The 27,387-nt window shown below is 38.8% G+C and overlaps 1 protein-coding gene across 9 annotated transcripts in view; it reads left to right on the top strand.

The window, feature by feature from the left end:
• The window catches only part of LOC149225026 (uncharacterized), a 424,173-nt gene that overhangs the window by 139,505 nt on the left and 257,281 nt on the right, over positions 1 to 27,387 (top strand). For all 9 annotated transcript variants that reach the window (XR_016249562.1, XR_016249563.1, XM_089386426.1 and 6 more), the window contains exon 4: positions 4,336 to 5,110. Coding sequence is in view for 7 of the 9 variants with exons in the window: in XM_089386426.1 (XP_089242552.1) it covers positions 4,336 to 5,110 (775 nt within the window). In the remaining 2 variants the exon portion in view is untranslated. The remainder of the gene's footprint in view (positions 1 to 4,335; positions 5,111 to 27,387) is intronic.

A 27,387-nucleotide genomic window follows, 5' to 3' on the forward strand; every position in this document is an offset into this window, starting at 1 on the left:
CTGACAAAGTGTAGCGACATGTACATCATCTCAGTGCAATGGAGCCTCCTTGCTCATTGACTTACCATATCCTAGATAAGGCAGTATCTGATGTCTATCTGCTGGAGCAATCATTGAATATGGGATTCCTCAATAATCGAATCCAACCTCTGGTTGTCATAGAGAATCACAGTGGTATTCATCATGTGTACTCACTGAAGAGTTTCCACAACCAGGAAACTTCATACGAGGTCATACTCATAGCTATGTATCCGATCTCGACGGTACTTATAACAACCGATTTCTGCTTCGTGCTCATCCATGATATCGAAGCAGAATCCAAAGAGAACCAGCACTGAGAAGTGCTCTAGTGATCCTCCACACTGGCTGCCTAGTCAGTATTTGAATAATCATGCAGTTTTCATATTTCTGGCAGTGTATCTCAATCCATGAGAGATTGTGCCCCGAAGATATCTCAGAGGATTCTTAGCACCAATCTAGTGAGGCTCAACTAAATATGAGCTCACCATGCTAACTGCAAAACATATGTCCGGAGTTCACCAAGAACATCAACGTGATTGAGTTTATGAAACTCAGAGGCATTTCCCAAATCTGGTCCGACATCACTACCATATAACTTCTAAAAGTTAATATCCTCGAGGTAGTCACAGGCTTGTAGTTTATCATTCCACATTCAGAATCCAACTCCCTCTTACTTCTGCAAATGAGAGGGTCTGCACCTGTCAGAAATAGGTCGTCCTTATGAGGTGCCAGTATGAGAGGTCTATCATCCACAACCTTCGGGTAATGGTTTGGATCGGTTTCACTCCTAGTGAATCTCAGCTTCATAAAACAGCTATCAATCCTCTCATACTACGCCCGGGGTGTATACATGAGATTCCCGTTCATGAATCTCAAACTCCACGGGTTGTTCCAAACCTGTGGACCTGCTACATGAGGGGAATGGTCCCCTTGTAATATTTTCCTTCGGTACATCTCAGACATGTACCTTCATGCTCTTTTTGAATTCAGGCATCCCGGTCACCATCTGACTCATAGACCTCCGGTGCTGAGTCAATGGACATGGTCCCTAGTGGACTTGATACAACCCTGAACTCTAAAACATCTTTGAAAAATCTATTTTCAAAAACATATCTTTCCATCGATGAGTGCCACCCTGAAACCTTAAACTTCCATTTCCGAGATGGACACCAGGTTCTTCTTGCGATCAGGTACATAAAAGATATTTTGGGGTTCCTTGCTTTCTTTGAAGAGTCAACCATTTCCTTGATGACCTGCATTACTTATCATTCCTCTGATCATTGAAGATGTCCCTGGAATGATTGTTATCTTCATCAAGAGATGTGTCTCTGCTATTCGGACACTCCTTTGCATGATGGCCGAACTTATTGCAACCAAGGCATCTTCCTTTCCTTCCACCCTTAGATCTGAACTACCCAATGAGGTGATCTTCCGCTGTGCCATTCTGATAATTTTCTCTGCTTCCACTTCACCCTTAGCGAACTTAGAAGAGAGATGTGGAACTCATTGATCCTTTTGTCTTGTCCCTATTGTCTTTGGTGATTGCTCTTTCACTCTTGCTTGGGCATTGTCTTCACCTCAGCGCTGATACCATGTTATTTTTAGGTATGTTTTATGCTAGAGCAATTTATTTCAATTTCTTTTCCACATTAGCAATCACATCAGCATAAAGTAAACTGCAGATAGAACATAAATATAAATCGCAGAAGACAAGCCAAGACAAGAGGACACAAGATGTGGCCCTAGCCAGGGACAAACCCCACAATGTGGGGAAACCCTTGATCAATTCTTCTTTTATGTTCTTCAAAGTTCAGCAAAGAAAGTGAGAGAGATAGTACATTTACAATAGAAGTCAATCACTTTGACTTTTGTTATTGGCATGAGATCATTCGAAAACATATTGCTTCAACTGATTCTCTAAGGTGACTCGTTCGCCTATCATAGTGTTGCATCTCGTCTATTTGCTGCACATTACCGTGTGACACCTTGTTGTACTGTCACATGTGTTGAACCTTGTTGACTGAGTTGCTCTCATCTTCATGCTGCTCATCATGCTGCGTCTTCCATGGTCTTATTCATCATCAAGCTGCCCATGCTCATGATCTCATTCATCATTATGCTGCCCATGCTCATATCATCATGCATCATTATGCTGCCCATGCTCATATCATCACACTGCTTATTATGCTGCCCATGATCTCATACATCATGCTGCCCATACTCATATCATCATGCATCATTATGCTTTCCATGCTCATATCATCATGCTGCTTATTATGCTGCCCATGATCTCATACATCATGCTGCCCATACTCATATCATCATGCATCGTTATGCTTCCCATGCTCATATCATCATGCTGCTTATTACGCTGCCCATGATCTCATACATCATGCTGCCTTCCTTCGGAGACAGATGCTCCGACTGTTTCGGCAGTTCCGACATTTCCGGCTTTTCTGGTAGTTCCGGCTTTTCCGGCAGTTTCGGCGTTTCCGGATTTTCCAGCTTTTCTGGTTTTTCTAGCAGTTTCGGCTTTTCTGGTAGTTCCAGCATTTTTGGCTTTTCCGGCAGTTCCAGCTTTTCCAGCTTTTCTGGCTATTTCGGCTTTTTCGGCAGTTCCGACTTTTCCTTAGGATCTCTCCTCCTACTAAAACCCAAAGACAAGTAGAGAGAGTAAGAGATCTAAGTGTGTGCAGAAATGACTTGAAGTCCTCTTCTATTTATACTAAAACGTAGAGGTTGAATAGACATGACTGTTGGGCTTCTGAGCCTACATAAGTTGCTGGCTGACTTAACAATTTGTCCATAACATAAATAAATTCACAACTTTATAAATACTTATCGGAATCGGATGATCTTTAGATCAATCCTACACCTCTCAATGAAAGGGATCCAATAAAAATATCAGCTGCCATAAATAATATGACCCACATGGAGTTTGGCTCTAGTTGCCAATTTTAACACCATGGGACTAGGATTGAGGATTAAGCCCCCATTTAAGGCGAGGGAACAAAACTAAAATCAAAGCCCATCGTCCTTCAGAGTCACCCAATAATCCATACTTAATGTGCCAAAGGAAAAACAAGCATAACCACCCATTTGCACAATGAAAAGCATGCCTTTAGGATTGGATGACCCACCTTTAAACATAGGCTCTCGTCAGATGGGCGAGACAACATATGATTGGCTCAGGGAGCGGTGATCAAATGGCACAATATATCAGCTACACTGGTGGTTGTTAGGGACTGCTAGCTGCCGGCTATAGACAAATCTGGGAGAAAATTTCTCCTACGGGGTCACCCACTGGTGGTGGGTAACAGGGCCTAGGGTCACCTCCAAAAAATATTTATATTTAAAAAAAATTAATTTTCGGGGGTCCGAAATTGTGCCCTATGGCACTGTATGGAACTGGCACTTTGGTGAAAACGGGTGGTTTGGTATCCAACTGGCATTTTCTGGTTTGGTGCTACTAGTCGTACCAGTTTGGTGCTAAAAACAGTCAGACTGGCCTGTTGAGCTGGTAACATTGTTTTTGACAAGGTATGCTTTTTCATAAATTTATAAATTCCAAAGCTGAATTGCACTGAATATAGTATATACTATATACACATTCCTCTGCAAGATGGGGGATTTTGTTTTGAATAGCCAAATGTGAAATTGAATTGCACATCTGCTTACTTATTCTGGTTTCAATTCCTATTTGAATTTAGTCAACAATCTTATGACTTAGTCAAATCTGTATGGACATGAACATTTGACTGAACTGAATTTCGATATTTGTAAGGCCAGTTCAGCTGAATTCTGCTACTATGTTATGTAGTCTTTGAGTTCTCAAAGACATGATCCATTATATATATTTTTATGTTAATAAGGAGAGCACAACTTATTTTTGTTGCAATATGTGATTGTATCCATATGTGGGCACTGTAGTTAGGCTTTTGCATTATGTACATTGCACATATCTCTACTTTCTTTTCTCGGTTCTTTTCATTTGATTTAGAGTCTCATACCTGTGAAGACTGTCTATAATTATTGAGGACTTACAATTGTATGAGTTCAAGGGCAAAATTAGAGCATAGCACAAGGCTGGTTTGGATTGAACTTTCCTGTATTTAATGCGTGTGCATGTACATTATGAGCTGTTATTTTTTGGTCTCTTAAGACTAGGATGTTTATTGTTTCCCTATATTTTAAATTTCTGATTAATTGTCTGTATATGCAGAAGCATCACCAGATACTTTCACATTCAGATATAGTAGAAGAGTGGCTGACTCTTATTTCCATGTATTGGTGGTTATTTGATTTGTGATGCAGATTCAAGCTGGACACTGACCGGGTTATTTCGCTAATAGTATCATTACCAAATCTCAAGGATCTGTCAATTATTTCATGTGAATTTCTTACGTCAACTGACCTAGAAATTATTGCTAAAGTTCTTCCAGATCACCTTGTCAATCTCGATTTTCATGTGGACAGCCAATTTCACTCAAAAATTCCATCATTTAGTGATGGTATTGTTGATGCTGTGAGCCATAAATGCCCAAATCTTCAGAAGTTAGACCTTGATGGCTGTGTACAAATCTCAAAAGAATGTCTCTATAGATTTTTAGATTTGAAAATGTCCATCAAAATCCTTGATTTATATAGTGATGCCATTGGTTGGCCAGAACTTGGACATATCTTTGTGTCTCTTGAACAATTGCAGCACTTGTCTGTTGTGTCATCAAAGTTCAATGAAGCTCTTGACTCTAGTGAAGATGAGGATGATTTATCAGATGGAAGAAGGATGGGGTTTAGGAGGCGTTTAAAAAACAGGGATTATGCATCTCATCCTTCAGGTTCGGAGTCATATGGTGCTTTGGTTCCGTGTTGTTTATCCTCCTTGCGTCTTTACCATTCTCCACATCACTCCGTGTCTTTTAGTACAGCTCCATTCTCTGCACTGTTAAAAGATATTGGCCATCAATTACATCATTTACATGCACAAAATGTGTTCCACACAAGCTGGCATACTATTTCAGTTTGGTGTGGTAATCTGGAAACACTAGATTTGTCACACGAAAGGAACAAGGAACTTCTACTCACTGGGGTATGCATTTTCCGTCATTTTTGCCAGTCTTTATCCATAATGATAGACAGTTTACATCTATGGTGTATATATGTTTAACAAGAATAAACTATAGAACTTGTGATATTATTTCCATTTAGCTTCTTGTTGGCATTTTGGCTTCTGAATGTTCGATTGCTTCTTTTTTTCTGAAATTCTTTTCCAGTGGTTGCAATGTATTTATAACTATTTTAAACTATGGGTGTGCATCTTTATCTTCATAAAAAATGAATGTTGAGTTTTAAGAAACTCATCTGTAGAAATGCAAGATCTCAATGGCTCTCTATGGTTCAAGACTTCAAGTTCTTATCAGTTTTAAGTTTTAACATCCTTAATGTTATCTTAGTTCAAACTATGTGACTGTTCCTATTTTGCTACAGAAGAATCAGACTGCTAGTACGAAACTGTGCAGTTTCTTAGGCAAGGCAGATTTTGAGTATGTACCCAAGAAGAGAACCCTGAATACAGTTGATTTTGCTAAAAGCTGCTCATAAAAAGACTTGTTTTGATTTCCTCTTTGTTGAAATTTGGGGCAACTTCAGGATGAATTTCCCCAAGAGAAATCCAATTACCCCGATATAAGCCCATCTGCCACAAAAGAAGAGCATCTTGCCCCAAGGAAGAATTCAATTTGTTAAAAAGGAAAATCTTATTATTGATGTATTCTTGGCACTCCTCCTTGACGTGACAACCTTATTTGGGCAAGCAATCTTTAAGGCATGTGGTGAAATTTATGTCATATTATTAAGAGCAAATTAAAGTGGGTTTTATTCATGTTGGCTTCACTTAATGAAGAGTCATGTTGGCACATAAGAGACGCCTTACCTCCTCCAAGGAATTGTATAAATAGAGAGCCTTTGAAGCTCATTCTCACATCATCCAAGTGCAATTTTATCCAAAAGAAATGATCTAAGATTGTCGCAGGCTTTGATCACCCTAGCTGAGTCGGATAAAGACTAATGTATTGGACTTTTCTTGTGACTGGTTCATGCGGTGTTAGAGAGAGAGAAACCCGAATGGAGGAGCAGCTTTCCAAGTGTTTTCTGTTCTTTGTTTTGCACCGAATCTCTTTGTGAACAGGGGTCGAAGTTTATGTGTATTGCAGGTAGGGCAGTGCCCTTTTAATCCCTTGTTTGGAGGGCTGTTAGGCCTATCTTGGAAGGCTGAATTGTGATAAATTGCTGGTTGGGTTTGGATTTTTTCTGGGCAGTGTTCTGAGCTTGTTTTTTTGCCTTAGTCTCTGCAGTTGGATCTGTGTACTTCAGTGGGACGTAAGTTTGTTGTGGAAGGGCCGAGAGACCTAACTCTATGCTAATCTAGTGCTGTATTACCTCAGTACTCTAGCATTGTAAGAGAAGGTGGAAAGCACATCTGTTTGTGGTGTCTTGAGGCTCAAATTAGGGTTGATTGAAAGCCGTAACCAGGGCCGAAGAATATTAGATATATATGCTCAGGACCGAAGTATGTGAAGGCAGAAAAGAAATCCTACAAGCTAAGGTATGTTGTCATTCTTTGTTTAAGGTTTCTCATGATGGAATAAGATCCTAGTTGGTCAGATAGTTTGGCAACTTGTGTATTATATGGACTGTTAGGAGTTGTTTATTGTGCCCTCGAGTATAGTCTAAAGGCTGTTAGTGAGAGGATGGTTTTGGGCACTAGAACTTGGACTTCAAGAGTGCAAGGAGAATCGTTAGACGACTGTTTCTTTTGCCCTAATTCTTTAAGTTACGGAGAAGTCAACATCTGTGATGTGTGGCAGAGATTGTATGCCTATAAAGTATGGCTGTGATCTTCTGTGTCTATTTTAGTGATGTATGATAGTGGTCTTCTATCCTTGTGGCTAAGATATATGGTAGTCTCTCAATGACTGTGATATGTGGTAATGTCCTTATGTCAAAGATGTATGACAGTGTTCCTAAGACAGTGATGTCATGACAGTGACACTTGTGCTTATATACATGGCAGTGACATATGGTTTATGACATTGTGATGCATGGCAGTGGCTCTACGACAGTGACATATGGTTTATGACAGTGACCTTGATGCATGACAATGATCTATATGATGGTGACCTTGATGTATATGACAGTGACCTTGTCGCATGACAATGGTTTATATGATAGTGACCTAGATGTATATGACAATACCCTTGATGTCTATGACAGTGACCTTGATGCATGACAGTGACTTTGACAGTGATGTATATACTTGAGACAAAGATCTATGTTACCTTTAGTGAGTTGGAGACAACACTATCAAAGGACTTGATAATGTCTCTTTGATTGACTTACGAGGATCATGTAAGATTCCAGGTTGGCCCTATGAGGCCTAATGTGATTGATGATCAAAGTCATATGCCTCATTCTTATTGTAGTTTTTATTTTAGCTGAACATTGATGAATATCTAATAGAAGAAGAAGAATTCATTTATGGGTTTTCCCACTTGTGGGGATTTGCCTTGCTTTCTGATCAAAATCTTCGTGACTGTATTGTGTATGCTTTTCTTTTGTTGTTCCTTATTGTTCTGCTGCATTGTTGATGTTATTGTTCCCTCTACGTAATTACTAATGATGATATCATGATTATGAGGTGAATGTAATATGAAAATGTTGAAGAAATAAAACAATGCAATTATCTTCAGCAAAGAGCAATTTAGCTCTAAAAAACATAACATGGTAACAGATCTGGGTTGAAGAAAAGTCATTGAGATAACCCCTGTGTAGACACCTATGATGGTTTTCATGATCTAGTAGAGTGAAAAAGATGAAGATGTTGGAGACCTAAAATAATGCTAGGGTTTGGAGGAAACCCTAGGGAGCCCTTGTACTTATAGATACAGGTTAGGGATTGAGAGAAAACCCGAGGAGTAGCCTTGGATATTGAAAAGGCCTAGGTTCAATGGCTTTGGAGCCCTAGTATGATTCATAATTTCTTTATGATATGATATGATCAATGAGAATCCATTGAGTTATTTAAGTACCTGTGACAGATTTAGAGTAACCCTAGATGGGCTAGTCTCCCAATAGGAGATGGTATGATGCAGATCCTATGGTCATCTTGTGCATTGATGGCCAGGCTTAGAAGGATTTGGAATGAGACTATAGTGGTGACTCTTGGAGGCATGATCAAGAGGGAGCTAATAGCTTCCTACAATTCTCATTAAAGATAAGTACTTTCAAGACTTATGTTATTTCTTTATGACATTGTTTTTAATTTGTGTTTATTCTTCCTGCATTGGCTAACCAAATGCTTGAATAAGAATGTGATTAAGGAAAGCAGATGTATCTTGAGTGCCATCAAGATGTAGAGTAATATAGGAAGAGTTAGTCTCAAGGGAGCTGGTGCAGGAAAATGAAGAGAAGATAGTCTTGCCTTATCATCAGGTACACCTACATTATGTCTATTTAATTTGCTATTGCTGCTCTTGCTCTTGTTTTGGGGTCAACAAGTACCTAGATGGATGTAAGGACCTAGTCCTCAATATCAAGAGTGAGGAGGATACAAAGCCATCCCATGATTGGAGTGGCGCTTTGAAATGGACAAGTGCTTAGACCTTGAAGGAAGGATCCCAGTCTCCTTGGTTGACATCTATGATTGAAGAGGCTTCCTATTCAAATGGAGTAGACTGTCATGTAACAGTCAAACGAGATGTTTTGAGATAATGAGATGCTGAGAGCAATATGTCCTTCATGCAAGGACCATTCTAGATGACAAATATGTTGTAGTGTTAGAGATTTCAACAGTGATATGTTCTCTGAAAAAGAGGACTATGATGAAATCCTAGCACATGTTTCCAGATGCACTATTATCAGATGTATGTGAAGTTGGCTTCCTCCATGTCATTTAAGGAAGTAGCATACTTGAGGCTATCTCAAGGCTTTGAGGCATATGATAAAGAGACTTATGGTTACAAATTGAAGAAAGACCTTTATGGACTCAAGTAAGTCCCCTTGACTTGGCATGCTTTGATTGATGGATATCTGATGCGGACTCCAACCTCTCTTCAGGGTTGAAGATATGTCTTCGATATTTGGTTTCACATATGCTAACAATTTATTTTTGACAGGATCAAATCATCTTCGTGTTCAGTGCTAGAGGGAGTTGACCTTTGAGCCCAAAGTGATCCACTTCCTGAGACTAGAAGTGTAATAGAGAAATGATGGGGATTTCCTTGTCAAGGGAAGTCTGCTGTCAGAAACTTGGCATGATAGATTACACTTAAGCAGTTGAAAGACTCCTCTTTAGATACATATTTGATGGATCTTGTGATGAGTAGACAACCATATGGATCCTTGCTTTGCAACATGTGCCTTGATTTAGATAAAGCTTGGACATGTATATTGGTTGCTGCAAAGTTGGCATTGACATGAATTAAGACAGTACTGTGACAAAAGAAATACGCTGATGACAAGTGAACCAAGAGTTCTATGAATAGGAAGAACACATTGAGGTGTTGCTTCAGTATGGGTCTTGCTCTGATGATTAGGTAGTAGACTTCCATTACACTCCTCCAATAGTCGCTCATCATATTGTGAGCAGTGTGGCTTCAAAAGCTATCCACAAAATTGTCATGGTGCCATCGAGGGAGCGATGAGGCTGTAAGTCAGAGTGAGTAGTAAGGTTCTAGTAGTGACTTGTTGATGATTTGAAGCAGTGAGGCTTCAATAGATGAGCAAATTGCAGGCATTCTCTCCAAACCATTCATATTCTTCAGAGAGAAGCTTGGATTAGTGGATCTGACCCTTTCGAGAAGGGATCGCAATTGATCAACAACACTAAGTTATGCTCTCCCCCCTAGTCTTTTGAGTCTTGACTTACATTAATTTGGTGGGGGGGATGGAGCCGAGGAGCTGCTAGGGTTGAGGGTGGTCCTTATGTGCCATGGACAATAGGATGTGTTTGATCCTTACCAAGAAGGGTAAGTTGTATCTCCCCTATTGTAAAAGTAGGATGTGTCTGATCTTTACCAGGAATGGTAAGTGGTATCTCCCCTACTGTTGAGTATACCCTAGTATGCATCCTGCTGACAAGTTAGTTTTGTTGGGATTGCGATCCATTCGGCCAATGGGTGAGGAGACTTAGGACGCGTTAGATCGTCAGCACTTGTGGTAAGTGGTATTGCCCCAAAGTTATTGGATGCAGGTGTTCTACCACATGATTCTTGAGGATCAAGGTGGGAAGATCAACGAACAATAGGATGTGTCTGATCCTTACCAGAAATTGTTGATTTTGGGTAGCATTGGATGTGCTCTAGCCATGAAATTTGGTGGAGAGGCTAAGGCACATGAGTTCTCCAAGACCCAGAAATCGTTTGGAGAAATTCCTCCTGGATGAGGAGTTATTAAAATAATTAATATTTTTAATGGGTTCCTAAATCTAAACTTAGGAAAATAAAAATATTAATGTGTATTAATAAAGTATGGGCGAGAAAGTTCTAAGTGACGAGGATCAAGCCAGTTCTAATCTTAGCCTTTGAGTAGGGACTTAATCTCGGCCGTTGAAGACTCAATATGAAAAGTATAAGAGGAGGCTTGAGTGTCAATTGGAGATACACCAAATGATCAAAGAATTTGAGTTTCTGGGGTGAGGTTTGCTGAGGAAATTGAGTTAGTGATCAGAGTTGCAGTGAGGGGCAGTTCAGCAAGGGATTTTCATCCGAGGTTGAAGAATACATAGTAGTGAGGCAGCGCAATGTCGGGAGAGACAACGCAGGCCTTAAAAGGGCTGACACAGAGGCTGAAGAGCTGACACAGAGGACACAAAAGGCTGACGTAGGTGATGCAAAAGCTGTAGAGGCTGACGCTAGGCCTGAGAGGCAGCGCTGGGCAGATTCTGTGGGGCAGACTGGGAGCAGATCAACAGATTCTAAGGCGGGAAAGGGTGACGCAACTCTTGGAGGAGTGACCCAGTTCCAGAGCAGTGCTTGCAGTAGCTTTCGCTGTCCAGCATAGGGAACAACCAGAGTTGCTGTGGGGTTGATGATCCGCTTGCTGATTCCCCGGATAGAGGTACTATTGCCGAGGATATTCTTTGTTGGGTGAGCCATTTCTTGCACCCTAGTTGTATTCACGAAATCTGCTTAATAATACAAACCCTCTATATGCTGCATCGATTTTCTCAAATTGGGTTTTTCCGGGGACGTTTGTCCAAAAATAACGGTGTCCCTTGTGTTATTTTCTCAGTTTATTTCAGTGCATGATTTGTATATTTGTGAAGGCTGCAATAGTGTTTACTTCGATGTTTATGCAATTAAATAACTTGTTAATGTAAAGAACAAGTAGAAGATTGTAAACCAGTAATTGCAGTAGGGGTTTCTGATGTGTTAGATTCAGGAATTTTCACATGGTGTCAGAGGGATTGCAGATCATAGGCGATTGAAGATACCTGCCAAGAAATCTGAGAATTTGCAGCAGAGGAGCAACTGTCCGAAGAGACAGTGCTGTTCTAGAGTTGAATAGGCAAGAGGAGTGACACAGTGCAGACCGGTGACGCAGAGGTTCACACAGTGCCTGCGTCAGCACTTTGAGCCAGGAGAAGGGCCAGCGCAGAGGCAGAGGAGGGTAGATAAGGCTCACACAAAGCCACGTCATCTTTCTAAGCCAGGAAGGATTGACACAGTTGGCCGGGAGGAGAAGATTCAACCCACGCAGAGATTGCACAGAGCTTGAAGGGCTCAGATTCTTTGAGTTGACAGGGCTTAAGGGAGCTGTGAAGATTTTGATTTGTGGAGCTGGTGGGACGCTGTTTCTGTTGGTGTAGAACAATGTCTAAGGAGACTGAACCAAGGTAGAGGGAAGCACTACCTCGATAGATTCCTAGCCAAGAAATCTAGATCTGGGTTGCAGCAGTAAAGGAGGATTGCACAAGAGTGATTCGACGGTTGGCCGAAGGATTTCCGAGAGGGAAATCAGGACTCAAGGGAGTCTAGAGAAGAGGAGCAGAGATGGCAATGAATGGTTTGAGGGATCAGGACAGATTGGACAGGGCTTCCAATTTTGTGGTCTGGAAGGCCGGGATCCAGACAATCCTGGATAAACATCGCATCAAGGACTATGCCTTGAAACCTTGACCACCTTGTATCAGAGCTCTTCCGTGCTGAGACAATATCCAATGTTCCACCAAGTCTCCGGGACGGGGAGACGCGGGTGCGGGGAGACGCACAAGGGGGACGCGTGGGAGTAGCGTCAAATTTTAGGGAAATTTAGGGGGGACGAGGGGACGTCGGGGTATATAATTTTTTTCCTTTTTCATATATATATATATATATATTTCAAATTCATATTCGATAATGAAAGCATAAATAGAATGATACATACATAATTGAATTAAATAATGAAATACTTTGATCCATACTCCTCATCCTTAGTAATACATACATGATTCATCCATAAACCATGAGATTCAATAATGAAATACTCTGATCCATATTCAGTATTCATTATTCACCATTCTGGAATCCACATTGATTTAAAAATTAAATTCATCATTCATCATTCTAGATTCTAAATTGATTTAAAATTAAAATTCATCATTTATCATTCTAGAATCTAATTAGTACCAAGCAAAATAGACTATAATAGATATTGAAATCTAAAGACTGGAATAGTAAATTGATATAACTAAAACTCAAAAACAATGGAGTGATGAGTCTAAAAGTCACTCTAAAGTAGACAGAGGGCTTGGTGCTCTTGATTAAATACTAATTCCATACCCTTGTACATGACAAAATGCAATGGAAACATTGCACTCCATCGAATCCTGAATTCTTAAAAAATTGATCTAAAGACTGGAATAGTAAATTGATATAATTAAAACTCAAAAACAATAGAGTGATGAGTCTAAAAGTCACTCTAAAGTACACAGAGGGCTTGGTGCTCTTGATTAAATACCAATTCCATACCCTTGTACATGACAAAATGCAATGGAAACATTGCACTCCATTGAATCCTGAATTCCTGAAAAACTGTTAAGTCTGCTGGATTTTGAGTGAGATCTAAAATTCTACTTTCTCCATATGAAATCCAATGAGTTCAGAACCACTCTCAAACATCCTGAGTCAGTTCATGGTAATGTTAAAAATTTAAGTAAAAGGATGAAAATGAGAGATAAAGGAGAATGTCACTTTTACTTTAAGAATTTAACATTACCATGAATAGCATAGCATTAGTAGGGAAATATGGTCAAATACTACATTTTCCCTGTCATAAATCATTGTTTACAAGCAAATTTAAGGGGGGACGCATAGCCCATTTTGATGGGGGCGTCCCCCTTTTGGGGAGTCGCTTCCCCCACACTGGGGAAATGTCGCCCCGCGTCTCCCCAAAAGGGGAACGTGGGGAAACGTTTCCCCATACGTCCCCCCGTCCCGGGTGCGAGGGGTGCGCACACCCAACCCTGGGGGACGCATCCCCGTGGAACACTGACAATATCAGATTCAAAAAGGAGAGGAGATAGATCCCTTCCTTCTTAGGTTGCAAGGGATTCACGATCAGCTTACTTCCGTGGGGTCTACACCGGATCTAGAGTTCATGGTCAGGACTGCCCTGAATGCAGTCTCCAAGGAGTGGGAGACGTTTGTCCAAAGCATTTTGGGCAGAGCAATTATCCCCAGTTGGGAGGAGATGTGGGCAACTCTTCGACAGGAAGAGCTTAGGAGATTGACCAAGGTAGGGAGTAGCGGCAAGGGAGTTCGAATCAAGAAGGAGGAGGAGGAGGATGCAACTCTTGCAGCAACGGGACAACAGGGGCTACAGAAGAGGAAGAAGAAAGACATATCCAAGGTCAAGTGCTTCAACTGTGGGGAGCTGGGACATTATGCCTCTCAATGTCCCCGGAAGAAAGGCAAGGGAGAAGCTTCTGACTCAAAGGTTGCTCCAGCAAAGGTGGAGAAGGATGTCGACACTAATGACAATTGTGCCATGAGTGCTTATGCGCCTCTAGAGAAGAGGTGGGGAGAGTTGGAGCTGTAGTCAAGAGGACTACAGAAGAGGGCAAGATCCTTGAGGTGCCCAAACTCCTTGATCACATGCGACTACGAGAGCCCTTAAAGACAATAGCATGATGATAGGTGTCGAGTGGAGCAAGGTGTGATGGAGCGGCAAGGCAGTGCTAGAGTGCAGAAGTCTGTAGTAGTGCAATGGAGGTCACAGCAGTGCGAGAGGCACATAAGAGGTTGCAGCAGCGCAGTGGCAGCAGAGGGAGCACAAGATAGCAGTTCAGGTAGATTCAGCATCACGAGGCTCCCAGTTTGACCAAGATGTCAATACTTGGGTGAAGTCAGTGACTTCTCGATAATTCAGTTGTAGTGCAACAGTTAGTAGTGGTAGTGCTATGGGAAGCATGATGTAGCATGTTGAGAGGGCGCTGTAGTACAGATGTAGCATTGGCAGTGGTAGTGTCATGGGCAGCAGTATAGGAAGAACAGTGCAGTGGATGTGGGGCAACAAGCCAAGCATCAGCACAAAGAACTGATGCAGAAGATCAGTGTGATGCTTCTATGGTGAAGCATAGAAGCATCACTAGAGCACATTCCGTGCTAAGAGGGAGTGTTGATTTTGGGTAGCATCGGATATGTTCTAGCCTTGAAATTTGGTGGAGAGGCTAAGGCACATGAGATCTCCAAGGCCCAAATATTGTTTGGAGAAATTCCACCCGGATGAGGAGTTATCAAAATAATTAATATTTTTAATGGGTTCTGTTGACCACTGGAGTGGCACCTGATGATTATATGAAGACTCCATGCCCAAGGATGATCCAAAGGACACTTGTAGCATTAGATATCATCAATCAACATAGTTTCTAGCTCTACTTCTATCTTCTCATCATCTTTCTTGTACCCTGATTCCACACCCTGTGGGGAATTGTAATAAGTGATGCTAGTAATGATGAGTTTTTGAGTTTGTAACAGGCCTAGGATGTTGGGACTCGATCAGCAAAAGAGTACACCTTGGAGTGTTTTTTTTATCTGGTTAATTATACCTTCTATTTCAGAGGTGGATAATTTTCTTGGTTTTTTCACTCATATTTTACTCCAGAGTCGGGGTGACGGTTTGAAGGTTGAGCCCCTAACACATCTTAGTGTCTAGAATTGATGTATATTACTATACTAGATCACACAAAAAATTTCGTGGAATTTGGCTAGGTCTAATTAGTATTTTTTAATAATTAAAAATTTCCCGCAAAACAAGATTTTTTAATTATTTTCTATGTAATGATGTAAATAAGTGGCCTTAGGAAATGTCTGGGGCGTGTGATTATTTGAAATTCATCCTCAGAGACCCAACATTATCCTAGGACCCACTTTGAGGGTCAAAAAATGACTTATAGTTCCTCAAAAGCCGATTTTCCTAGCGACAATATATTAATAAATATATTTATTATTTACACATGAGCAAAGCTCTATTGACTGCCAGCTACAGGATTACACAACAGTCATATCGGCCACTTGTACAAATTCGTTTTTACATTGGGATTGTCATCAAGTTACACTTGTCATTTCATTTTTCATTAGGGTTGGCTCCCATAGTTCTATTTAAATGAGCCTTTGGCTCTCATATTGTAATCATAGACCGAGCTGTTGGGCATGCGGAGACTTCGCTGGATTTTGTATTCATCTTTTATATAATAAAAGAGACTTTGGGGTACTATTGTGTTGGTGTTCTCCTTCCATTTCTCGAGGTGATGTTATTTCAATTATTGTGCTTTACATTCTACATGTATGTTGGATTATGCTAGTTATCATTTTGCCACTTGTTTGGATTAACATATGCAAGCTATCTTGTATGATTTAGGGTTAGAGAAATACTCTAGGAAGAGGAGCACTAGAAGATTTTTGGTGAAATCTCTAGCCTTCTCCTCCATTGTATAATCTAATCCCTTATGATTGCTGACATCTTTTTCCAAGTGTGTAGAGATTTTTAGATTTGGTTGAAGGATTTACTTGGGCGTGGGGTAGCTCTCCAATAGACGAACTAACTCCCAAGATCAAGAATAGAAGGACCCAATCGGTTTGCCTCAAGGATCTCATCAAACGATTTTGAAAGAGGGAGTTTCCTTTCCTCTAGCTTATTAAGATGACATAAATTTAAATTAAATATTTTTCTTGATCAAATAACTTGTGCTTTCAAGGATTTTATTTGCTACCTAGAGCATCGTTTTAACTAGACAAGTATGGAGTTTTACTTGCATATCTTGATCTAGTTCTTGTACACTAATTGTAGATTATCATTTTGACTATTTCATGTCATCTTTGTCTCCATTTCAAGATTGCTTTGCTTTCAATTTTTGAAGCATTCTACTTTTGTTTTAAGCAAAATACAATTTCATTTCTTAAAGAGAAAATACTTGGAAAGCACTAGTTGTTTATGTATTTCATGCTTATCTTATGATGATTATTGCTCATATCCGTTTTTTTGCTTATAAATCTTAAATAAATAGTCTATTTAACTCTAACAAGTCTCCTAGAAACTCACATCTCTTTTTAACTTAACTTTTCATCTGGGACCACCCCTCTTAGCTAACCTAGGAGATAGCTTAAATAGAGAGATAAGGGATTTAGTGTGAAAACCCCTTTTCTGAGTTCCCTGCCACCAACCACACCTTGTGGGGTTGAAGGCTTTTCTCATTGACTTGTAGGTAGGTGTAGGCGGCATGGTCAACATCTTTGGTGCCGTTGCTAGGGACAAGCTTTCTTGTACCTGGGAAATCGACTAACCTTTTGGTTTTAGCATTTTTGAACTTTAGATTTAGATTCTTGTTCAAATGGCGACTCCACTCAATCCAAATTTTGCAAGAGTCTCTACTAGGATGAATCCAAATCTTAGGGAGATTGTAAAAGAAGAGCTCCAAAAATTACTGAATGTAAACTTCATTTACCCAATATCAGATAGCCAATGGGTTCCTCCTTTGGTAATTGTGCATAAAAAGAATGATAAATGGAGGGTGTGCGTTGATTACCGAGAATTGAATAAAGCAACCCTTAAAGACCATTTTCCTTATCCCTTTATAGATCAAGTATTAGATACATTAGTAGGTAAAAAGTATTTCTCATTCTTGGATGGTTTTAGTGGTTATAATCAAATTCAAGTAGCACCTGAGGATCAGGATAAAACCACATTTACTTGTCCATAGGGAACTTTTGCCTACCGAGTACTTCCTTTTGGATTATGTAATGCACCTGCAACATTCCAAAGAGCAGTACTAGGAATTTTTTTTATCTGATACATGTTGTAGTGGTATATATGGATGATTTTACAGTCTATGGAAAGTTGAAACACATTTGAAGAAGCTTTGGAAAATTTCGAAAAAGTTCTTAGAAGATGTAAAAAAACAAACCTTTCACTAAGCCATGAAAAATGTTTTATGATGTTTACAGAATGTATTGTTTTAGGACATCACATTTCGGGAGATGGGATTAAAGTTGACAAATCTAAAGTTGAAGTCATCTCTAAACTATCAATTCCAAATTGCCAAAAGGATGTTAGAAGTTTTCTAGGATTTACAGGATACTATAGAAGGTTTATAGAAAATTTCACTAAAATAGCATCTCCACTCTTCAAATTGCTTACAAAAGATTGTGAATTCAGTTGGAATCCTGATTGCCGAATAACATTTGAAACCTTGAAAGAAAAAATTTCTGAAGCACCTATTTTAAGAGGTCCAAATTGGAAACTTCCTTTCCATAATTCCACAGATGCTTCAGATACAACTTTGGGAGCTGTATTGGGACAAAAAGATTTGATTCCTTATGCCATTTACTATACAAGTAAGAATTTGACTCCCATTGAGTTGAATTATATTGTGACTGAAAAGGAATTTTTAATTGTTGTTCATGCAATTAACAAGTTCAAACATTATATAATAGGCTATGAAACCTTTGTTCATACAGGTCATTCTGCAATTAGATATTTGATGAATAAACCTATTACTAATGGCAGAGTTACAAGATGGCTTTTACTTTTGCAAGAATTCAATATTACTGTGCTAGATAGACCTAGAAAACAAAACACAGTTGCTGATTTCTTGTCTAGGATTCAGAATATCAAAGAAGATTCTTCGGTTGAAGATAAGTTTCCTGATGAATATTTTTTGCAGTAACTACTCAAACTCATTGGTTTGCAGATGTTGTTAATTACTTGGTCACAGGAAAGTTACCTTGACATTTATTTCTTAGAGAGAAAAGAAAAATTATTCAGGAAAGTGCAAGATATTCATGGATCACTAACGAATTGTATAAAACAGGGCTAGATCTTATGATCAAGTGTGTCAGGGAAGATGAAATGCCTGAGATTCTCAAAGCATGTCATGATGAGCCGTGTGGTGGACACTTTGTAGACAAGAGGACAACCTATAAAATCCTTTCTTTAGGATATTATTGGCCATCCATCTTCAAGAATGCTAAAGAATATGTTAGGAGATGTGACAACTGCCAAAGGGTAGGGAAATCTGCTCCCTCAAATGAAATGCCATTACAAACTCAGGTACTTATCGAACCCTTTGAAAAATGGGCTTTAGACTGTATTGGACCAATTAATCGTCCATCTAAGCAGAAAAAGTATATATTTGTATGCACTGATTATGTCACCAAATGGGTAGAAGCCAACGCATTACTTTTTGCTAATGAAAAATCTGTAGTTAATTTTCTTTTTGAGGATATCTTCACTCGTTTTGGTGTTCCAAGAGAAATTGTGACAGAGCAGGGATCTCAATTCACATCCAACATGGTGGAAAGACTTGTGGAGGAATACAAGATCAAACATAGGAAATCTACTCCCTATCATCCACAAGCAGATGGTCAAGTGGAGTCTACAAATAAAGTGATTGAAGGAATCATCACCAAGACTGTGCATCTACATAGAAGAGATTGGGTAGAAAGGCTTCCTGAAGCCTTATGGGCCTATATAACTACATGGAGGAACACAACGGGACATACATCCTATGAACTTGTTTATGGGAAACAAGTCCTATTCCCTATAGAGTTCCAAATCAGAACTTTCAAAATGGCAGTCCAATTGGTGTTGGATTTATCAGAGGATTAAAAGCATAGACTGGAGCAATTAAATGAACTTGATGAAATCAGACAAGAGGCAGTTCAAAGGACTGGTCTAGTCCAACAACATAGGGCTAAATGGCATGACAAATATATCAAGGACAAGAGGTTTAAAGAGGGAGATTGGGCGCTGTTATTTGACTCAAAGTTTAAAGATTTTTAAGGAAAGTTTCAAACTCATTGGCTTGGGCCATATGAGATTGAAAAAGTCTTTAGTAATGGAGCAGTGAGGATCAGAACAATAGATGAAAGTCAAACTCCTCTTCTTGTGAATGGTCATAGATTAAAAATGTATCAAAAACCAATTTCAAAGGAGGAGTTCATCAAGATCTTCAAGAACAATTCTGAAATGAAGTTAGTGAAGAATAATCCTTCTTCTTCACCAACTTAGTGTTTATTTTTCTATCTAAAAAAAATTAAAATTGTATAAGGGTGAAAACCAATCATTGATTGGCATGCGTATACAGAAGATACAGGGTTAAAATCAGAGGTTTCTGACACCCTATATTTTCCATTTCCTTTCTGTAATAAGTGGTGACAAAAAGCCACAGTTACTCTGTATTCTGCAAAATTCATTATCTCATCTCACTTCACTTTGTTTTATTTTTATAGTTTCACTTTTCCATTGCCATTTTTCACAAATAAATTTTTCCTTTTTCAGTATTTCTTCCATCTCCATTTTCATTTATCACCTTGTCTTACATCTCATTTTATTTTCACTTACACATCCATTTCCATTTCATTCATTCATAAGCCATATTTTATTTTCTGTTTCACGTTCTGCCGCTGATTTTGTTCTGCAGCTAATCTGATTTTGCAGCTACAATTTGCTTATCAGTGCAGGCATAAGTGTACAGTTCATAATAAAACCATGTATGCAGGAGATTGATGAAAAATCAAATTTTTGAAGAAATCAAGCTCAAGGTACCTGTAGATCAACATCAAAATATTAGCAAGCAGAATGTAAAGGTTCCAAAGGTAAATGCAAAAATTTATTTCAAAAAGCAATTTGAAAACATAAGCTTGTATAATATGTATGATCACATGTCTCCTTAGCCAACCATCATTTGATTTGACCGCCACGATGTTTTTGCCATATCTTCTGCCTTTAATGACAAACGGTCCTAATGATTCTCTCATAATCAATCTCCGCTCCAAACTTCATAACTTGTACTCAAATGGTCCTCTACAACTACACTTGTTAACGGTGAAGATGACAAGGTGACCTACCTATCTAGGACTCTCTAAAAAAACCTTACCGTCTATTTATTACATTCCAACTCTTAAAGTTTTTCTCTCCTATTCACGCAACCATTTCATATACACAGTCATTCTCTTTCCATATCCACCGTCATTCTGTTTCCATATACATACAACCTTTCCATCCACATATTTACACAGTCACTCCGTTTCTATACACACAACACTCATTTTATAAACAGTGAGAATACTTTTTAAGGGTAACTGAAAACAGAGGATATGGGGCTTATTGTCAGAACAAAGCCCGTAGGAGTAAAATATATGGAGGGCTATCCACAGCTTAAAGGAATGCTAGAGAAGGTCGGATGGTTACGTTTAATTGAAAAATTTGACGGCTACCACAAGGAAGTTACTAAATCTTTTGCAAGATCATTTGATGGCATAGAAGTGGAGATAGGAGATATCAAGGTTGCAGTCACAGAATCCTTCATAGCAGAAGCAACAGAACTCTCGAGACTAGGAGAAAGATGGTTTAAAAACAAAGAATTCCATGATGAATCTTGGAAGGTGATTCTTAAAAAACCCAGGTATGGATGTTATAGTATTTGGAAAGGGGATTCCTATTTCAGTTCTCAAGAATAAATGGAGTAACATGTTAATATTGCAAAAATTCATTATATGTGAAGGAAGATTTGGGTCTATGTATGTTTACCATATACGCCTGTTATTGAATTTTTTAGAGAATGGAACCATCAATCTTCCCTTTTTCCTTCTGAACAGTCTGAGAAGGATGACAACAAACGTTCAAAAGAAAATTGAATCAATAGAAACAACTATGTATCATCATGGATTAGTGAAGATTCTAGTAGAATTCCATTTAAGAAGTATAGGGGATACATGGGAAGATTTCTTGGTAAGAAATTTCTTCCAGGATGCTCCAGATGCGTCTGAGGGAAGTCATGTTAAGAGAAGTAGAAAGAGAAAGACCAACATTCATATTCAAAGCTCCTCACAAAAAGATGATGCAGAGATAGCTCCCAAACCAAATGTTAGGAAGCAGACTAAACAGAAGAGAAAAATGAAAGAGAGGGTTGAAGAAATCAATGAGGACATTCCTGAACCTTCATCACCTCAACGAGATGAACAAATACTCTGTGAAAGACTGACCAAGATCAAGGAGCATATCAAGAAAAATAAGGAGAAAGGAAAGAAGAAGAAGGACACAAAGGAAGAAACCATAAGCTTTCGAAACTTGAGGAGGAGCTCTAGACTCCGAGGTAAGGTGAAGAGGGTGACATCAAAAGAAGCCCAGTTCATAAACTTAGAAGAAGAAACCTCAGCTCAATCTCCTGATAGTATTCCATTTGAACACAGTCCACAGAACTCTCCCCCACAGAATTTTGAAGGTAGCCCAAGTAGAGCTTCTCCTGGCATAGATCTAGTACAACAACAAATCTATGACTACATAGAGTCGTTAGAGAAAAAGAATACCTCAATAGATCCAGGAACTTCCGCTAATCCAGAGAAGCCTATCACCCCACAAGAAACTTTAACTAGATCTCTCAAAGAAGAAATCTTTGACCTAGAAATTCTGAATAGGCACATCCAAAAAGAAAATGAAACCTTGAGGGAACAGAACGAGATGGATAGAGCTATTCATGACAACACAATGCTACACTTGGGATTATGGTACAAGAAAAACAGGAAGCTGAAAAGGAAAAATAAGAAGCTGAGCAGAACACTTATTAACCTCAAGTACAGACTTCTTATGAGGAAGCCAAGGATGGTAGTCAATGCAAAGAAAAGTAAGAAGAGGAAGTTGGATGTGTTGGCAGAAGTGTCAGAACAAATGCAGTAGGAGGGAGAAGTTCACATTTTTGATTGCATGGGGACATGCAACAGTTTTGCAGTGGGGGTATGTTGAGCCTCAAAACTACTCTTTCCCTAGCAACTCTTCTCATCCCTTTTCTTTGTTTTTCCATGAAGAAAATGCATTCTTATCATCAATGACTAGTATATATTGCCTTAAGGATGACATTTAGTGATTTACATGTTATGCTTTTATGTTTTGCTGTTTGAATAAGTTTTTGCATATTAGCTACAGAACGTAGCCTATTCTGCAGCAAATTGGTTGTTCTGCAGCTACCTCCATGCTTTGACAGGTTCCAGGTGTCAGAAGGAGAAACTAACTACATGGGCAGTTTGGAAATCATCGTGACATGGACCGTGTCCTATTCACCTAGGTCAGGTTGACAAGGAAGATGGTACAAGACTATGGTCAATGGAGAAGTCAAATGTAGAGACCGAAGGTAACAGGACTCCGTTTCGTGGATAACCAACACGTTTCACAGTAATGAGAAGCATTATCTGAAACGACTTCCTGAGCCTACGGACTCCAACAACCATCTGTGCAACCGAATCCAATAGCCACCATCTTGGATTTATGTCTCCAGCAGCCGAGGAAGAAATTCCATGTACCTGTCTTCTACGTGTTTTTGGGCTGTAGCTTATTTTTCTCCACAAACAGTTGCATGATTTTCTTATAAATACCGGTGTAAATAAATCGAAAGGAGTTCGAATTTCCTCATGTATTAGGCTCAGACTTACTGTTCTGTATTTTTGAAATTCATTTTTCTATTTTTAATATGAAGACTGCATGTTTTATGGCTATATTAAAGAGTTTCTTGGAGATTGATTGAGTTCTCATAACCTGATCAGTTGCAGGGGGCCCCTGTGCTGAATGAGGTTTTATTTCATTTTGTTTTGTCTTTTCTAGTTAAACTGTAAATTCATTATTTCCTCGTACTAACCTTGTTTATAATGCAATTTTGATCATTTCATTACTAATGCAGAATAGCTTCTTTTAGTGCAGAATAGCTTCTTTTTGTTTAATTTCTTTCTCGTTTTTATCAGTAGTTAGAAGTTGAAATTCAGTAGTATAATTTAGTTTGTTTCATTTACTGTTTCACTAGTCTTTAAATTTTCAAATAGACTGATCAGTGCCATTACTGTTTTTGCCATTTTATTACTAGCTTATTGACTCGTGGTGTAGATGAATGTTTCTGAAAAGCCCTTCTAGTTGATAATTCATCTTAAACTAAGTGGTTGAATACTTCATTCGTACAATGAGTCTTTTCTACATTCCTGCATTTATCTTTTCTTAGAATAATGGAGTACAGAATTCCTCATATGTCATCACATGGAGATTTTTCTCCCAAAATTGAGAGGCAGGGTAACTAAGTATTTCATTTAGTTTTTGTTTCTATAATTGATTAGACAGTAGTTGCAATTTCACTTTCAGTTTTTAGTTCATGATTTGGGAATAATGATAAAACAGGAATAGAAACTCTGTTTTCATTTCTTGCTTAAACTTTGTTATCAATTCTTCCTTAAGCTCTTTTGTTTCTCATTTTTAGATTTTTAGCAGTGTTTACAGAAGTTAGATTTAAGATTTTGATAGTTACATTATGCATCATTAGGGATTAAAGGACCCAAAAACCCCCAAAACAACATAAAACATAAAAACAACGAAGTAAAAAGGGTCATTTAGCACAAACAATACACTACACTTCATCAGTTTACGATACCCAGATTTATAATTTTTGTAGAGAAATTTAGGACACTAAATTGACCAAACACCTATCACAAAATATGTTCAATGGATTCTAAAAGAATTGAAGTGCGTGGGATAATTAAAGATTTACAGGTTTTCCTAGCTGCATACACAGATAGAATAATGACTATGGATATTGTTGTAATAGACATTCTTGATTCATGGAGAATGCTCCTATCAAGAAAATGGGCATCAAATCTAGGTGGCAGTCTTCAAATGGACTTATCATATGCCACCATCCCCATGCCTGATAATACCTTTGTCAGACTTGATCGAGAGTTAGAGAAAAAATATCATGTTGAAGATCCAAGGAAACCCAACAATGAGATTATCTATAGATCATGCTAGACAGGAAGTGATGTAGTGTTGCTAAATTTTCTTTCCCCCTTAACAGAACATATTCAAAACGAAGAGATTAGGCATAGCTCAAAAAGCTTGGGTACTTCAAATCTTCTATCAGAGCATTTTCAAGACAAGGCAATAGGATTGGCAATAAATGCATCATCATCACCATCACCATCGTAACTAACCAAGAAGAAAAGAAAAAACATATAAAAAAATGATACACTAGTTTTGAGCGGGATCAAGCCTCAATGCCTCAATATTCGGAAAAGGAAAAGGAAGAGGTTTGGTATATCTGGTGGCCACAAACATGTTAATATTGGGGCAAGTCATAATCCCAAGATAGTCAGAATTGGACAAGGCACATCAAAGAAACAACCTATGGAATTGCCTGTGAGTAGGCAGGTTCTCAAGATGGATTTCACCGAAGACATCTGATGCCATGGTGCATCTTTTTGTATCATATTTCTAACCTTATCTTGTGTTATTTTTGTTTAAGTAGTTTATTTCATGAATAATTGTCATTTATGCTCTTAGAATAAATTTTCATTTCTTCGTTTCTATACTTTATTTCACTTGATGAATTTAGAATGGATATTGTAGATATATGTTTTTTGTCGGTTGGTGGAGATTCCAGGTTCTTGCACACTATCCCTTTGTATCTAGCATGCATCCCCATATGGAGCGAAATGTTGACCACTAGAGTGGCACCTAATGATTATATGAAGACTCCATGCCCAAGGATGATCTAGAGGACACTTGTGCCATCAGATATCATTAGTCAACATAGTTTTTTAGCTCTATTTCTATTATCTCATCATCTTTCTTGTACCCAGATTCCACACCCTGCGGGGAATTGTAATAAGTGATACTAGTAATGATGAGTTTTTGAGTCTGTAACAGGCCTAGGATGTTGGGACTCGATCAACAAACGAGTACAACTTGGAGTGTTTTTTTTTATTCGGTTAATTATTCCTTCTTTTTCCGAGGCAGATAATTTTATGGGTTTTTTCACTGATTTTTTACCCCAGAGCGGGGGTGACAGTTTGAAGGTTGAGCCCTCAATAGATCTTATTGTCTAGAGTCGGTGTATATTACCATGCTAGATCATACAAAAAATTTTGTGGAATTTGGCTAGGTCTAAGTACGATTTTTTAATTATTAAAAATTTCCCACAAAACGAGATTTTTTTAATTATTTTCTATGTAATGATGTAAATAAGTGGCCTTAGGAAATGTATGGGGTGTGCGACTACTCGAAATTCATCCTTAGAGACTCAGCATTATCCTAGGACCCACTTTGAGGATCAGGAAATGACTTATAGTCCCTCAAAAGCCGATTTTCCTAGCGACAAAGGCAAAAAATGAGAAAAAATGAAAAAAATCAATAATTGGAAAATTTCTAAATTTTTCCAAAGTCAAAGAAAGTCAACCAAATGACATGGCAGTTCCAAATGAAATTCAAAGATGATGTGGTAATTATGTGGGGCCCACCACATGAAGCCACAAGTCAAGTCAAAGTGAAAGTTCCAAGTGGCAAGTCAAATGGTCCAACCATGAGTTCATAAGGCACAACGAAAAAGATTTTTTTTTAACATGTTGATACTATGTGGTGCACATTAAAAGCTTAAAGGGGGACAAAATATATGACTTGGCAGCCACATAAGGCCCACAAGTAGTGGGGGACAAATCAGCCAAGTCATCGATTAGTGTTGGAAGTCCACGAATTAGCAAAAAGGCTTCAAAAATCAGTTTTAAAATATAACGGATTTGGAAAAGTTTAAGTGGGGACAGAACTGCCACATGGGACAGTTCTTGTCCCCCACTTACTGTCACTTGTCTCCCCTCCATTCCATGCACACCAAAGATCATACGCAGGCCTAATCATCCTCAATCATACGCAGCAAATTAAGGACTGTCCACAAAGGCACAATCTACAGTTCAGATTTTAGAGTCTACGAACAACAGTTTAGAGGCAACCAAACGCACAACACTCACAACAGGTTATATGCAGAGATTAAGGGGCAGATTGGGATGTGTAATTGCAGTGGTGTCTTCACCAGATTTTGGGGCTGAGATTTTCATGGAATTTGTTCTTCTTTTCAATCACTTATTTCACACTTGGCAGCGATAAAGAACTTGCACATGAGCAAGGCTCTGTTGACTGCCAGCTACAGGATTACACAACAGTCATATCAACCACTTGTACAAATTCGTTTCTACATTGGGATTGTCATCAAGTTACACTTGTCATTTCATTTTTCATTGGGATTGGCTCCCATAGTTCTATTTTAAATGAGCCTTTGGCTCTCATATTGTAATCATAGAACGAGCTGTTGGGCTTGCACACACTGCTAGATTTTGTATTCATCTTTCATATAATAAAAGAGACTTTGGGGTACTATTGTGTTGGTGTTCTCCTTCCATTTATCGAGGTGATGTTATTTCAATTGTTGTGCTTTACATTCTACATGTATGTTGGATTATGCTAGTTATCATTTTGCCACTTGTTTGGATTAACATATGCAAGCTATCTTGTATGGTTTTTGGGTTAGAGAAATACTCTAGGAAGAGGAGCACTAGAAGAGTTTTGGTGAAATCTCTAGCCTTCTCCTCCATTGTATAATCTAATCCCTTATGATTGTTGACATCTTTTTCCAAGTCGAGAAAGGGTGACGCAGCTCCTGGAGGAGTGACGCAGTTCTAGAGCAGTGCTTGGAGCAACTTTCGCTGTTGAGCATAGGGAACAATCAGAGTCGCTGTGGGGTTTGATCTTCTGCTTGCTGATTTGCCGGATTATCCGTCTCCGGATAGAGGTACTAGTGTCGAGGATATTCTCTGTTAGGTGAGCCATTTCTGGCACCCTAGTTGTATTCACAAAATCTGCTTAATAATACAAACCCTCTATATGCTGCACCGGTTTTCCCGAATTGGGTTTTTCCGGGGACGATTGTCCAAAAATGACGGTGTCTCTTGTGTTATTGTCTCACTTTATTTCAGTGCATGATTTGTATATTTGTGAAGGCTGCAATAGTGTTTACTTCGATGTTTATGCAAT

The sequence above is a fragment of the Pinus tabuliformis genome, chromosome Q (genome assembly GCF_031772625.1).
Source record: "Pinus tabuliformis cultivar Carrire ecotype Pingquan chromosome Q, CPIR1, whole genome shotgun sequence".
Lineage (NCBI taxonomy): Eukaryota > Viridiplantae > Streptophyta > Pinopsida > Pinales > Pinaceae > Pinus > Pinus tabuliformis.